The 14467-nt window shown below is 42.9% G+C and overlaps 1 protein-coding gene across 5 annotated transcripts in view; it reads left to right on the top strand.

Annotated features, from left to right (window-relative positions):
- The window catches only part of AFF2 (ALF transcription elongation factor 2), a 388341-nt gene that overhangs the window by 104603 nt on the left and 269271 nt on the right, over nt 1-14467 (top strand). For all 5 annotated transcript variants that reach the window (XM_053374951.1, XM_053374950.1, XM_053374952.1 and 2 more), the window contains exon 3: nt 5522-6412. In XM_053374951.1, the coding sequence (XP_053230926.1) occupies nt 5522-6412 (891 nt within the window). The remainder of the gene's footprint in view (nt 1-5521; nt 6413-14467) is intronic.

Raw genomic sequence — 14467 nt, 5'->3', positions numbered from 1 at the left:
GCTTTATGGGCCACTGAGATGATAAGAGAATAAAGAAAGGGGAGTCAAGTCTAAAGAATGGAAACAATAAACAAGAGGAAATCTACCCAAAAGGGAAAGGTGAATCTTTTTGTAGGAAATAATTTCTGTAGATAGCAGTATATTTCTGTAGAGAAGGGTGATACAGAACTCTAACCTTAATGATGAGAATCACCTGCATCTCAGCACATTAATGGGCCAGTAGGACCTTTAACATGGTCTTTTAAGCCAGTTGGCTTGAAAGAGAGTCCCAGATGGTGTGGAACATGGCCAGCTGGTTGTGGAAAGAATTATGTGGAACTTTTTTTTTTAAGGCATTTTTTCCAGCACTTGCTAAAACCAGAGCTCATCTCCTTGTCTGCAGAAGTCTCTGCTTCTGAAAGTAACTGTAGCTTGCAAATTGTGTCTTGATGTCCAGTGCCTGGGACATGAACAACTACAGCCAGATGTCACTTTACTCTAGGAAAAGTGAAATGTTACTTGATTAAACACTTTTTTAAAAAAAAGCAGGGGGGATCACATTTTGCTATTCATCACATTTTGCTGTTCATCAAGGGCTTTGAATGAGTGTGAAGAATTATACCAGTGAGTCAAACCAGGCATGGAGTTTATGTCTTGGTGGACTCCCCTTCATTAGAGGTTTTTAAGCAGAGGTTGGATGGCCATCTATCACGTATACTCTAGTTGAGATTCCTGCATTGCAGGGGGTTCGACCTTGGGGTACCTTTCAACTCTACAATTCTATGATTCCCTAAGTCTTCAGAAAAAACTGCATGGGTGAAATGGGTTTTCAACTAGTTCTTCACAAGAGAGAGAGAGAGAGAGAGAGAGAGAGAGAGAGAGAGAGAGAAAGAAAGAAAGAAAGAAAGAAAGAAAGAAAGAAAGAAAGAAAGTAAGTAAGTTTAGGAGAAAGCTTACTATAGAGTCAGACAACTGGGATCCATGCAGTACCTGATCAAATGTTTATCCCAGACACCTGTAACTGGGTGATGACTACGCCCTGAATGATAGAGATCAGCCTTCCAAACAACATAGAAAATATATTAGCTCCTTATAATTCTTTCTGGCCAAGCTGATGCCTGCATACACTTAAGGGATCTCATAGGAACATATGAAGTTACCTTAATACTGATTAATACCAAGTTCAGTCCTCAGCATCTCCAGGTATGGGTGGGAGAGATCCCTGCCTGAAACCCTGGAGAATGACTGCCAGTCAGCTAGATGGACCAAGGGTCTCAGTCAGTATAAAGCAGTCTCTGATGTTGATACTGAACTGTTACCAGGCAACCAGATATTCCCATTTCCTCACCTTTCCAGAAGTGAAAATCCACAAAGCGTAACCAGACCCTTAAGACAAGAATTGTCTAAGTGGCAGCGGCCCAGCTCCCCGCCCCTTGCACAAATGCTGCCTCAGCAATACTGCAGGGAGGATATGAGAGGAGGAGAACAAGGAAGCAAGTGTTCACCATTTGCATCGTAATTCCTCCCGGTCCCTTAAGCACAATGGAATCTCCTTGTTTAAAAAATTGGGGGGGCTGAGCCTAGGCTAGCTTTGGCTGCTGCCCAAACAAGTTCATTGTACAGCTTCGGTTGAAGGAGGCGGGTCAGGCACAAAGAGCTTATTCTTAGCTTAAACGGAATGCACTTTTTTGCCACTCAAAATTACCAATTTAAGAGTGGGTTTTTTGTTTTCAGTTTTGGTGTGTGTGCTTTTAAAAAACCCAAAAGTGTTTCTTGTATACAGTGTAATTCTTAGCTTTACACAATTGATGAGCTTTCTAAATATTTACTTCAGTGCACAGCTCCTTGAATAGAAGCCCTCGGAGGAAAACCAGAAGGGGGGGAATGCATTCTTCCTCTTCCCCCCACCCTTTCCTCATAATCTTATACTCCAGTGTTATGATCAGGGGTGTTGCAAACTACTTCACGGATTTGGGACACAGGTGCATGAGTGTGCATTTGCATAAAATTTGCATTGCCTGATTTGTATGGATGGGTGCTTCTGGGGAATTAAGACGGGGTAGCTGGGGTCTCCTCCATGCTGTGCTTTGCAGACTAACCCTATGAGCAAGGTTTCTTTGAAAAAGAATGTTGAGAAAAGGTGGGAAAGGGCAAAAGAGTTTGGGGCCACCTCAATAGATCTGGGGTTCAGGCCTAAGGACTACGATCTGACAACACTCCAGGTTGTGGTAATCACTGGGGATACTCTTCTGATTGCTTTCCTCCATGAAATCCCATAGCTTTTTATTCCACAAATGTTCTGGTTTATTATTGTTCCATGTTTGATGTGCTGTAGGCCTTCCACACACGGCAATAATGTGGTAGCATTGGGGAAGTGTCGCAGAGCAACTAATATGGCAGAATAAACCCACCACTAATGCACTTTTGTTGTGTCACGGACATGTGCCAGAATACACTTTCAGAAATACACCCGTCCAGAGAGACCAATTTTCCATTTCATTTTGCAGCAGAGATAAAAAGTAACTACTGAATACCTTTAGATCTACCTTTTTCTGTTACAGCTGCATTGATAGAACCATGGGTGCTGATTATGCCTCCTCCAGTTCCACTTTTAAGTATCACAAATAATCAAAATGGAGAGGAAACAGGGATGAAAATATAACAGCGTTTGTTGTTCCTAAAGGAGCAATGGCACTGCTGGAACCCACCCCAATTTAAAACTAGAGATACACTTCACTCTTAATCTTAGCAAACTACATACTTTCTCCAGTCATTTCCTGGATTTGCATCCTCCTGTGGAATAAAATAGTTAATATTACCCCTACTTAAAAACAAGCACATCACTCATAGCCTCAAAAAAATGTATTTAGTTCAGGGGAATTTGTGTAATCATTAAGTTTCTTCGAGCCAATTCACACTTGGCTACCCTTCCCCTTTCCTTTAGAGGTAAACTCAAGTTACCCCTAGTAAATTACCTCTCTTAAAAAAATTATTTCTAGCTACTGCTCAGATGTAGCTTTGGCCCATAAAATGAGCAATAATCTGTGTACAAATTCCTGTTCATATAAATGGATTCTTTGGGGTGAGAAAGAAGAAACAGTCTGGAAAACAGAGTAGAAAAGCACTGGAGATGAAAACATAATAATGTCAAAAATGAGTCAGGATTTGCTTAATAACTGCTGCACAGAAAATAACTGTGAATCATAGATTTGCAAAACAGACTCTAAACGGTTCTAGAAAACAGAACAGAGGACTTCCAAATCTAGCTGGCAACAATTTATAAAGATATATATTCCTTTCATAATAGATCTTAAGCAATCTTTAGAAGAAAGTTGTCAAACAACCAAGCTGACCTAAAGCTGTAACAGTTCATGGTAGCAGAGCCAGTGCTTTTTTTCTTCCTTTTAAAAAAATGTTTAGGGGTACTCTCATTATCCTCCTCATATTGAAATACTGCCCAAACTTAGTTTCACAAAACGTTTAGGGGTATGTGTACCCCTGCGTACTCCCAGAAAAAAGCACTGAGCCAAACAATAATATTAAGAAAAGCTTTCTAAAGTTTTCTGCCTCACAATGTAATACGACAAGTTAGGCCAGAGCTTTCCAAACTTTCCATGCTGGTGACACACTTTTTAGACATGCATCATTTCGTAACACATTGATTCAGTTTGACTAGCAAACTGGAGGTTAAACTAACCCCTTTCTAGCCCTGGAAGGAACACGGGAAGCATTCGCACAACGCACCTAAAGACTGCTGCTGACACACTAACACCGTTTGGAAATCTCTGAGTTAGACTCTGCTCACCCTAGCAGCCTGAAGTTCATTTCCCCTGCGCTGCATTTCCCAGTCGCTTTCTCCCACCACTGTTCACACCAAAGCAGAGGCAGGGGGATGCCTTCGCCCGACGATTTCTTCCCCTGTGGTGTGTGGGCGCACTGCCAACCATGCATGCATAAAAGCCGCCCGAACTTGTTCAGAGCGCGACAGAACTGTGGCTTCTGTTTTCAAACCGGATGGAACCTGGTTTCAGGAGAAACACACCCAAAGAGGAGTATTCCCCTTAAGGCTGCGGGACACAGATGGATTGTGGCTAACGTCGTGTGAACCTGGCTTAGATAAAACAGCGGCGGGAGCACGCTGGAGTAAATGGTAATGTGTACAAACCCTTAGATAGCTATAACTTATAACCTTCACCATCTAACATAGTAGACTGCCTGGGGGTCCTGTTTGCCATTGCTGCCAGCCTTTCTACGCGCTTCCCTTTTCTTCTCCATTGGGGTACCCAGCGTGAAGCCCCTCCAGATGCTGTGCTCTACAACACCCACCAGTCCCAACCAGCATGGCCAATGGTTAAGGATGGTGGGCATTGTAGTTCTGGAGGCTGTTACATTGGTTACCCCTGCTCTAGGCTGGCAGCTCAAGGGTCAAAGGCCGGACTTGCCTTTGAGGACTCCAGCTGCTGTTTGTAGGGGATACTACAAACAGAGCAGGCACTAACCACTTCTTGTACCTTTCTCTCTCAACTTGAAATGTCACATGCAGCCCAAGCCAAATGGGTATGAACTCTATTGACTGCTTATATCCGCATGTGGCTAGGGGTCCCTACCTCACACACTAAGCAGGGACAAAACAAATGCTGAAGACTTTCTTTCCACACCTCAACAAGAGAGATGTTGAGTTCCTTCTTGTACGCTAAGGATTTTCGCTTGCCCTTCCCAGTTGCTAAGCTATAGGTTCTGATGATTCTGCGATTCTGTGCACTAACAATGGCAATCAAGAGATCTGTAATAATGAAAAGATACATAATCAGAGCATGTAACCCCCATAGGAAACATTGCCAGCAGTAAAAGCCAACAGTAAAAGCATGGGATATGAAAGTGAAAACTCACAATGGTGGCAAAAATTAACTGAATTGGTCAGAATGATGGGGAAAAGAGTAAAAAAAAAACAGAAGAATTTGGAAGCTTATCGTCTCATTAACAGAATTACAAGATGCAATCATTTAACATTTTCTTGCAGCAGAAATGCAACGTAACTATGTTGGGAGAGTATTAGTGATCTATAGCACTGGCTATTGTAATAGATGCTTATAAATGTGGAACCTGTAGTCCATAATTAGGACACTTTCTATCTGAAGAGCAGGTTTATGCAGATTTTTAAAAAATATATGTTGTCTATGTTTGGGGGGGTGTATGAATGAATGTAGACTTTCTCGGTGCAAAATTGGCACACAAGCTCATAATATTTTCAATTTAAATTCAATGCTGAGGAATTTTTTTGAGGCAACAGAGCTTTCCTCAGAATGCATCCAAGGATTATGAGCCGAGAAAAGTCATATTCTGAGTCCATTGTTTTTTGTCTTCAACAGCACCGCTACTTACCCCTGCTGCTTCTTGCAATCCTAACACTGCTTTCCTAGGCATAGATTCCACTGAGTCCAGTAAGATGTCCAAGTAAATGTTATTAAGATTGCAGCCATACTGAATAGTGAAATCACTGAGGTATATTCATGTTGTCATTGTTTCCCTTCTTGTATTTCAGACTAACAAAGGTGATGCTCTAGCCAACCGTGTCCAGAATACATTGGGGAACTACGATGAGATGAAGGACTTTCTGACCAACCATTCCAACCAGAGCCACCTTGTAGGAATCCCACAGAATTCTGTGCCACAAACTCCAGTAGATAAAAACGAACAGACCTTTTTCCCAGAACAAAGGAACCGGATGGTCCCACCCCACCAAATCACAGGGCACTCCTCAGCTTCGATGCCGCCCCCTGCGGCTATATCATCCAGTTCAAGTTTGGTGCACAGTCACCAGAGCAGCAGGAAATCCAGGACTGACTGGTCCCGTGCCAACCACAGCTCCAACGGTGGTCAGCCAAGTCAGTCCGGGAGTGGGCAAAGTCGGACAAAGCACAGCTCATCCCACGAACCTCCACAAGGCAGGTATGATGACCGCTATGCTTGCCAAAGCGAGCAGCATAAACCCGGAGGAGTTGATGAAGCCAACGCAACGCCATCCTCGTCACACTCGAGGAGGCATACCCATTCAAAATCAGTGGTGGCAGAACACTCTTACAAAGAAAGCAGCCACTCAAAGTCTCCAGTGGATCTCGAGTTTCTGGGCCATGGGCCTGGATCTCCACTCCCATCTACATCCTTGTTGTCAGGAAATAGTGGTCTTTTGACTCAAAATTTCCTGCCAGGCCTGCACTGTAAGGGCAGCATGACTCAGCAAAAGCCCACCGCTTACGTTAGGCCAATGGATGGTCAAGACCAGGTTCCCAACGACTCACCGGAACTGAAGATGCCAATAGAAATTGAAGGCGTTTATGGAAACCAACCCTTTGGGATTCCACTGGAAGGAAAGACCACTGGACCCAGCTCAAAGAATAAACTACCAAAGCTTAACATTCCTCAAGCTAGTGAAGTAAGTCTTATTTATCTGTTCAGTTGTTTACTTACCTCTTTTGCCTCCAGGGTTTCAGCCCACAACACTTCCTCAGTTTCCTGTTTAACTGACAGTCTCTTACCCCACATCCAGACCATACTTTTAAAGCACTATGATACCAGTTTAAACAGTCATGGATTCCCCTAAAGACTTCTGGGAGCTGTAGTTTTTTCCCCAGGATGCTGAAAGATGTTACGGGACCCCCCCTCTCTATCTCGCAGACCTACAGTTCCAAAAGTGGTTTAATCATCAATTCCTCTTCGCAGGGAGCTTTGGAAATTATGTGCTTTCAATATCTGTTCACTGCTTGGGCACTGCAGCTGAAAAGAAAGCTCTTTTTGACATGCTGTTTGGGTCTCACACAGATTGTTCTGTCTATTTTTAAGATTACTAGGAAGCACGTCCTGTTATGCTTATCCTGCTACCTGACCCCAAGAGTGTGGTCAACATAATCAGGTCTGTGGTTAAAAATAGGAAAGTGTCAGTGGGTTGCGCTTTTGTTGTTTGTTTTGTTATTGTCAATTTAAAATGTTCAGAAGAATTGCACAACATGGATACCTTGGGAAGTATTTATACAGCAGATAGATAGATAGATAGATAGATAGATAGATAGATAGATCCCATTTTCTGTAGTGCAAGGAATGTGGAGTGTTGGTGGAAATCTCAATAATCATTGGCTGCAATGGCTAATAGTTCTCATCTTGACAAAACTTGGTTGTAAATATGCTGTGCATCCAGGTTCATAGAAATTAGTTACCTGGGGAAGAATGAAAACTACAATCCTATCCACATTTACTTAGAAATAATTCCCATTGAATGGAGCTCTAAGGACTATATAACATATAATGACTATAATTTAGTCCCTCTCCATGCTAAGTCACAATCCCTGTTTTGTCCCTTTTGTGGATTACTTATTTTAAAAAAATATTTGGGTAAGTTGGGGTGGAGCATCCCATTTTTCTGCTTGAGGTGAAATGGGAAAGCCTTCCTTGCCACTGCCACCCACCTCACCACCTCTGCCACTGTTTTTTTTGTGAGATCACACTGGTTTCCAGCTAGATCTCACATGCCTGCAAGATCCTGTGCAAGTTTAGTAAGAGCTTGCTGGAAATTGATGTGATCTCACTCAAAATCAGTGCTGATGCTGATGCCAGTTCTCTGCAAGCAGGAGAGGTGGCAGGACAGCCAGGGCACCCACAGGGGCACTGCCTTGCTTGTTTCTGCTGCCTAAGACAGCTGCCTAACCCTGCCTAATGGCTACATCGGCCCTGGGGATAAGGCTTCTTTTTGTGTGTGTTAAAGCATTATTCATTTTCAATAACAATCTTCCAATTAATGACAAGTTAAATCAAATCAATCAAAATTACAATAATAACAATACACCAATTATGTATTCCAGTTATAAAAATTTTCTTGGGACTTCCCATGTTCCAGAAGTCTGGAGATAATCATCCTCATTCATGTCTCTGCATTTTCGGTATTTTTCAAATTCAGCACTAATATTATCCATCCTTCTTCTCAGTCTAATCAGACGTTGTTTCTGTGGCTCACATCTAGTAGCAAAGTTTTTGTGCAGTTAACCCACAAGAGGCGGGTTTGGGGGGGCAGATAAGGCTTCTAATGGTGCCATTCTTCAGGGATCAACTCCTTTAGATTGCACTCACGGTCCCTTCAAACACTATAATCCTATGATTCTATTTCATGTGGTCTCTAGAAGCAAGCTCCAGAGTGAGAAATATGCCTGTCTTGTATCTAGTACATGTGCATGTAAGTGCATGCACATGAAAACCAAGGCACCATGCAGTGCTTACCCAGCTGTTTCTCCAAATGCAGCTGAGGCTGCATGAGAGCTGAAGGCACCAAGTTGACTAGCCCTGCTTTAAATCCAGACCAAATTTCAGAAGCTAATAGGTAGCTGCTCAGCTACCCCAGTGAGTCAGGGCTCAGCCTTGCCCTGGGAAGTCCTTTGCAAAATCAACATAACTCATTCAAGTTACATAACAGGACTTCCCTGTAGCAGTTGGGTTAGCCTGATGTAGAACCTGACTCTCTGTTACATGCTCTCTGTATATGCTTAGCCTTGAATAAAAGCAGCTCTCCAAAGTGAATACACATGGTATAAATATTGTATTATTATTTTACATTTAAGAGGTGTTAAGCAAGGTGGTGTCTACCGCTGCATGCTTCCAAACAGATGGAAATAGCAGGACTTGCCTAGCAGAGTTCCCAAAATACCTATTTCGTGGCTGGTAATATTTTTTACACCCTGAATAAGTGATGATACATTCTTAGGGTGCTTTATTGCGAAAGGTCAGCTTCCCTTACCCACATTCAAACCCCTGCCTGCCCGCCCTTTGGAATAATTGTTTGGGGCCAATAATTTGTTTGACTTCTTTAAAGAAGGAGGGAAATCCCTTGCCATTATTTATTAACATTCCAAAGAGCAACAAAGACTGATGTGTTTTGCAGGAGAGCTTGGAATAATTTTCTGGGAACAGCATCTGAAAACCGTAAAAAGACCTATTTATATGAAGTGGAAGCTGAGGGTTCCTTGCAGATGGTGTTTTATTAGAAAAATGTATTTGTTAATAAACGTAGCTGTGTACAAGATTGCTTTACAGATGTTTCTGTTTATTTTTACCTTTGGTTAAAAATCTGCCGGAGTAGTCTGTTGCAATTTGTCACCAGTATTGTTTGGCAAGGAAATAATTGCACGGAAAGAAAATAATGAGGTTGCAAAGGCAAATAAATGTGTTCACTCTTGCTGTCTATTAAAAACAAAAACATATCCATTAACAAATTTGAAGGAGAATATTTAAGTCAGAGAGCAGTTGAAGGGGTGTGTGCTTAAAATATAGTGTAATGGGAGGGGGGGCTGCTTATGACCAAAGGCCTTGGATCCAAAGAACTGTGAGTAGAAGCCAAAAATCTTTTAGCATTGGTTTCAGAGCATGAGCGAGAGGAAGGTTCAGTTTAGCACTAGAGGATCTGTTCTATTAAGACCAGAGTATAGAGGCAGAGCTTCAGCTTTGTATGCAGAATATCCCAGGTTCAAATCCCTGGCATTTCCAAGTAAGCACTGGGAAAGTTACCAGTCTGAAGCCCTGGAGAGACCCACCCAGTCAGTGTGGACAAAACTCAGCTAGATGTACCCATGAGTCTGATGGCTTCCAACATTCATCTTGAAATCAGCCCTTTATTCAGAATCATGAGGAATGGAATCCTGCTTAGTTAAGGGGGAAACCATAGCTCAGTGATAAGAGTTCTGACTTTGCATGGAGAAGGTCTCAGGTTCAGTTGCCATCACCTCTAGGTTGGGACTGAAACCTGGAGAGACTTGTTCACTCTGTGGACAATACTGAACTACAAGAACCAGTGCTCTGACTTGGTATTACGCAGCTTACTGTGTTCTTGAGATTTCTCACAGTGGAACATTTTGAATAGTTCTCTGATCACTAGGGATATTGGAAAATTCCAATGAAAACAGATGCAGGGGCAGAAATTGCTGGTGCTCGCTTGCTTATCTCATGTCTAGAACGGAGATCAATATGAGTGAATTTGGTTTGCCGTGAGTGCTGTTGGCTGTTGCTGTTGTTTTCATTCTGCAAACAATGCGCAATTGGTTATAGTTCCCATTCCACATTTGCATTATGTTTCCTTTGCACAGAAATTAATGGGTTGGAGTAACACAATGGCAATGTCACTTATGCAATTTATGTAATTAATTATGTAAGTTACATGATTTCAGCACAGCAGACAGTGAGATGAATAAAGTAGCTTTTAGTGGAATATGAACTGCTGTGGAATGGAAACAGTGTGGCATGCAACAGATGCAGCACCGGGTGATTTAGGATGGATTGGGCAGTTCCCCCACACAGAGTGCTGAGCTGAGGGGATGCATCCTCCTCTTCCTCCGCTCATTTAGATAAGGGACGCGGGTGGCACTGTGCATTAAACCACAGAGCCTAGGACTTGCCGATCAGAAGGTCGGCGGTTCGAATCCCCATGACGGGGTGAGCTCCCGTTGCTCGTTCCCTGCTCCTGCCAACCTAGCCATTCAAAAGCACGTCAAAGTGCAAGTAGATAAATAGGTACTGCTCCGGCGGGAAGGTAAACGGCGTTTCTGTGCGCTGCTCTGGTTCACCAGAAGCGGCATAGTCATGCTGGCCACATGACCCAGAAGTTGTACACCGGCTCCCTCAGCCAATAAAGCGAGATGAGCGCCGCAACCCCAGAATTGGCCACGACTGAACCTAATAGTCAGGGGTCCCTTTACCTTACTCATTTAGATGGGCAATTGAGTTGCTGCAACTAGGACATTACGCACTTGAGAACATGTGCAGAACGGAAAGCGAAAGGGAGGGAGGGCATCAAATTTTGTCCCAGTTGGGTATGTGTGCCAAATTTTGTCCTCACTCAGGGTGCCATATTACCATAGTCTGCCTTCTGACAAATACAAGGTGGAACAGAAAATGATTCTGCCTTATATCCCTATATATCACTCAATGATTTGCCTAGGAAATACCTTTGGAACTTTCCATTCCTCCTTAGCTAGCCGTTCCTTGTTCTCTCTGGAAACTGTGGCAGTTTGTAGATCATTATATATCGGAAGCAATCAGGCCTCTGAAAGTGGGAAGTGAAAAGTCCCATAACGCTTCTGACACCACCCACCTAAGCCGTGAAACATGGAAGATTTCTCTTGCCATTCCTTCTGAGAAAATGTTTTGACGGGTTCAGTGTACAGTGAAATGATAAGCTTTTGTTATATGTGTTTCAAATCACCCCCTTATCACAGGATATATTGATTAGCTTAGTACTTCCTCAGCAAGCTATAAAAGAGAGAGAGAGAGAGGGAAAAGGAAGGGCCTGCACTTTTTCTGGATTAAAGAGCACAAAAAAATTGACAGGTAGATAACCATATTGATTCAGCTCGAGCGGTAAATGCAAGGAGCTTTGTATATGACTTATAAAACTTTACAAGCGCAGTAGGTTTTAGGGGTTTATATTTTTATTTCTTTTAATTGAATGGAAGGGCTAAGAAAAAGGGGGAGAATAAGGGGTGGGGGAAGAGCCCTGGGTTAACTAATTCCTCGTTTTGTGTTGATTTGCCAAACAACATTACATTATGTCCTCTGTTTGCGGGTGGATCTTTCATTCCATATTTAAGCCTCCCCTTTGCTTTTTAGAAAACTTCAGAGGAGGAAGAATAATGGACTGGAACAAGCATTAGGCTGGAAACCCCCTTTGCCTGGTTCATATTTCAAATAAAATAAAACGACCAATAAAACAAAGCCAAAAAAACCTCAGTCCCTTAGCATAGTTGTCCGTGGAGTATTACAAGGCCTGGCCATGTGGTTTACATTTGTAAATACTGTGAGAAGTATTGCTTTTGCAGTACTTTATAATGAAGGCCATATGATGGGCTCATCAAGAGAACTCTGGCTGTAGACACGTCTCTCTTTGTAATGCGGCTTGGCAGAGCCCCATTTCAGGGGCTTGGCCTCTGGCTAGCACCACCTGCCACCCAAGCCTGAATGCACCCAGACTGAGCATTAGGTAGCTATCAGAGGGGAACCAGGAGCTGGAACTAATGAATTGTGCTAGGGTAGGGGTGGTGAACCCTCTTCATCTTGAGGGCCACCTTTCTCCCAAGGGCAGCTTTCTGAAGTCCACATGACACTGAGGGAAACACAGAGCCAGAGAGAGACATGGGTGAAGCAATCAGAAGAGCTGTGCTTCAGCCAGAAGAGCAAAGGGCATTATCAGGGTTGGGGGGACACATTCCAGCTTGGCAAAAGCACTCAAGGAGGGTGTTACAGAAGACCAGTGAGGGGTGTGGCCTGGGGAGGGATATGCCTTCCAGAAATCTGTATCTGCCACCTGTATCTGCCTCAATCTTCATCTTTCAGTGGCTGCTAGCCACAATGCTATTTTCTTCGTCTACTCTTGAAGGTAGCCTCCGACACATTGGGGGGGGGGAATAACCCAAGACACTTCTGGGGCTGCACTCCCACACAATTCACATGAACCTTGTGAGATTGCAGCCCCCAAAGACACACATTTTTCAGGGCAGCATGGTGCCTCAAACCGTGGCCCTGAAAAAGGTACTTTTCGGGGCAAGTTTGCAGCATCCAAAATGGGTGCTGTGCTCTTGTGTGAAAAAAGAGAGGATGTATCTGTTTTACCAGGACTTTGAGGAGTAGGGACATTTTGCCTATGAATACTAGTTTATAGGAATCGCATATGGAAAGTGCTGCTGCCATCAGGTCCTATTTTTGGGCATCCTGTAGGTATCTGGTTGGCCACTATCAGAGCAGGATGCTGGACTAAATTAGCCCTCTTTGGCTTGATCCCGCAGGGCTATTCTCATGCCACCTCATTGTGTGTAATACATTGGTTGTCTCCGATTAGTTGCACACTTCAAATACCTTAGCACATACCAGCATCAAGCCTCATTCCTCTACTGCAATGGCCAGCCATGCATTCAGTAGAGTTTTGGGTTGTGTACCCATCATATATTAAAAGCAAAGGCTTCCCACAAAAGAATTCTGGGAATTTTAGTTTGCTAGGGGTGCTATGAATTGTAGATCTGTGAGAAGCAAGCTACATTTACCAGGATTCTCTAGGGGAAGTCATGTGCTTTAAATGTATGATGTGTACGTATCCTTAGTCTGAAAGCTGCCTGGTGGTAGTCAGCTGCAGGTACGCCCACACAAATTGCAGAAATCATTTGTGCCCCAGTTAAATGTGCTAATATCACTGTTTTGCTGTGCAAAAAAACCTGAGGAAATCTCTTTGTAGAGCATTTCTAGGTTTTTACAAACCATCTTTAAGCTTCCACACACACCTTTTTTTTTTTTTTTTGGTCCCTGATTCAGATATGGGAAAACACTTAAAGGCTTCAAGTGAAAGCATCATGTGGGAATATGTTAATAAAAATAATAACACTTAAGAAAAAGGAGGAAACAAAGCATATGCTAGGAAACAGAGTTAACCACCTACCCTGGCAACTACCCATGACTTATAGATTCAAGCTGAAATTTAGCTGGCTAACCATTTCATGAATATTACAGGAGGGGATCTGATTTCTGAATTTTATTTTATTTTTTATTTTACTTAGGCAATAAGTCTATTGCTTGGGGTTTTTTTTACCAGATTTAAGGAGAAAGTCCTTTGGATAGAAACTTTTGGCTGCAATTTGAGTAGTTTCAGGGTGAAAGCGGGGACCAAAGCCAACCCACCACCACTGCTTGGGTTTCACCACCATTTATTTTGTGATATGTGTGTGGAGGGGAGAGATTCCTGTCACTTCCCAACATCATTTCTTCTTATATATCATTCCTTTGTAAGTCACTCTATGAAGCCCCTCCCACTACCTTTAAAAGGGGTCAGTTTGAGGTGCAAGGGGAGGGACTCAGAGAAAGTTGTGAGGGGTGGGATGAAGTTTAAAGAGCATGAGTGATCCTATGTCAGGATGTTGCATCTTTCCAAGGCAATTCAATTGGGGGAGAGGGTATGGCACCCCTCTCAGCACCCACCATTTTGCCCCACAAGTCCTCTTTCAAAAATGTTACATTATGACATGGGATCTCTTAGAAGAAAGATTGTGAGCAAAGAGGAGAGAATGTTGCCTTACACTCTCTGAAGGGAACTGCAATGCTGCTGCCACCACTGCCATTAAATTTCACCCTAGGATTGGGAGATAAATTCAATTCAGTTTGGGAGATAAATTCAATTCAGAATTTATCAGGTGAACCTACTTAATTTGCTTGTTCCTCCTTTTTGTTTTGTTTTACAAAGTCCTAGTTAGCTCAGTTTCAAGCAATAGACAGACTGAAATACAGCCATCCTTTGAAAGTCACACATCCCCGAATTTTGCAATGCAGTTCTCCTGCCAAGTAATGTCTACTAGAAATGCACATACTTGGATGAAATGTGTGTGTGTGTGTGTAATCAAATACCGAAATTCATTGCAGGCCCAGAAGCAGCAAGCAGACAAATGTCATGATTGCCATGGACAGATAGAGTAATAAA

The sequence above is a fragment of the Podarcis raffonei genome, chromosome Z (genome assembly GCF_027172205.1).
Source record: "Podarcis raffonei isolate rPodRaf1 chromosome Z, rPodRaf1.pri, whole genome shotgun sequence".
Taxonomy (NCBI): domain Eukaryota; kingdom Metazoa; phylum Chordata; class Lepidosauria; order Squamata; family Lacertidae; genus Podarcis; species Podarcis raffonei.
The sequence above is the reverse complement of the archived record's forward strand: the minus strand, read 5'-3'. Positions and strand labels throughout refer to the sequence as shown.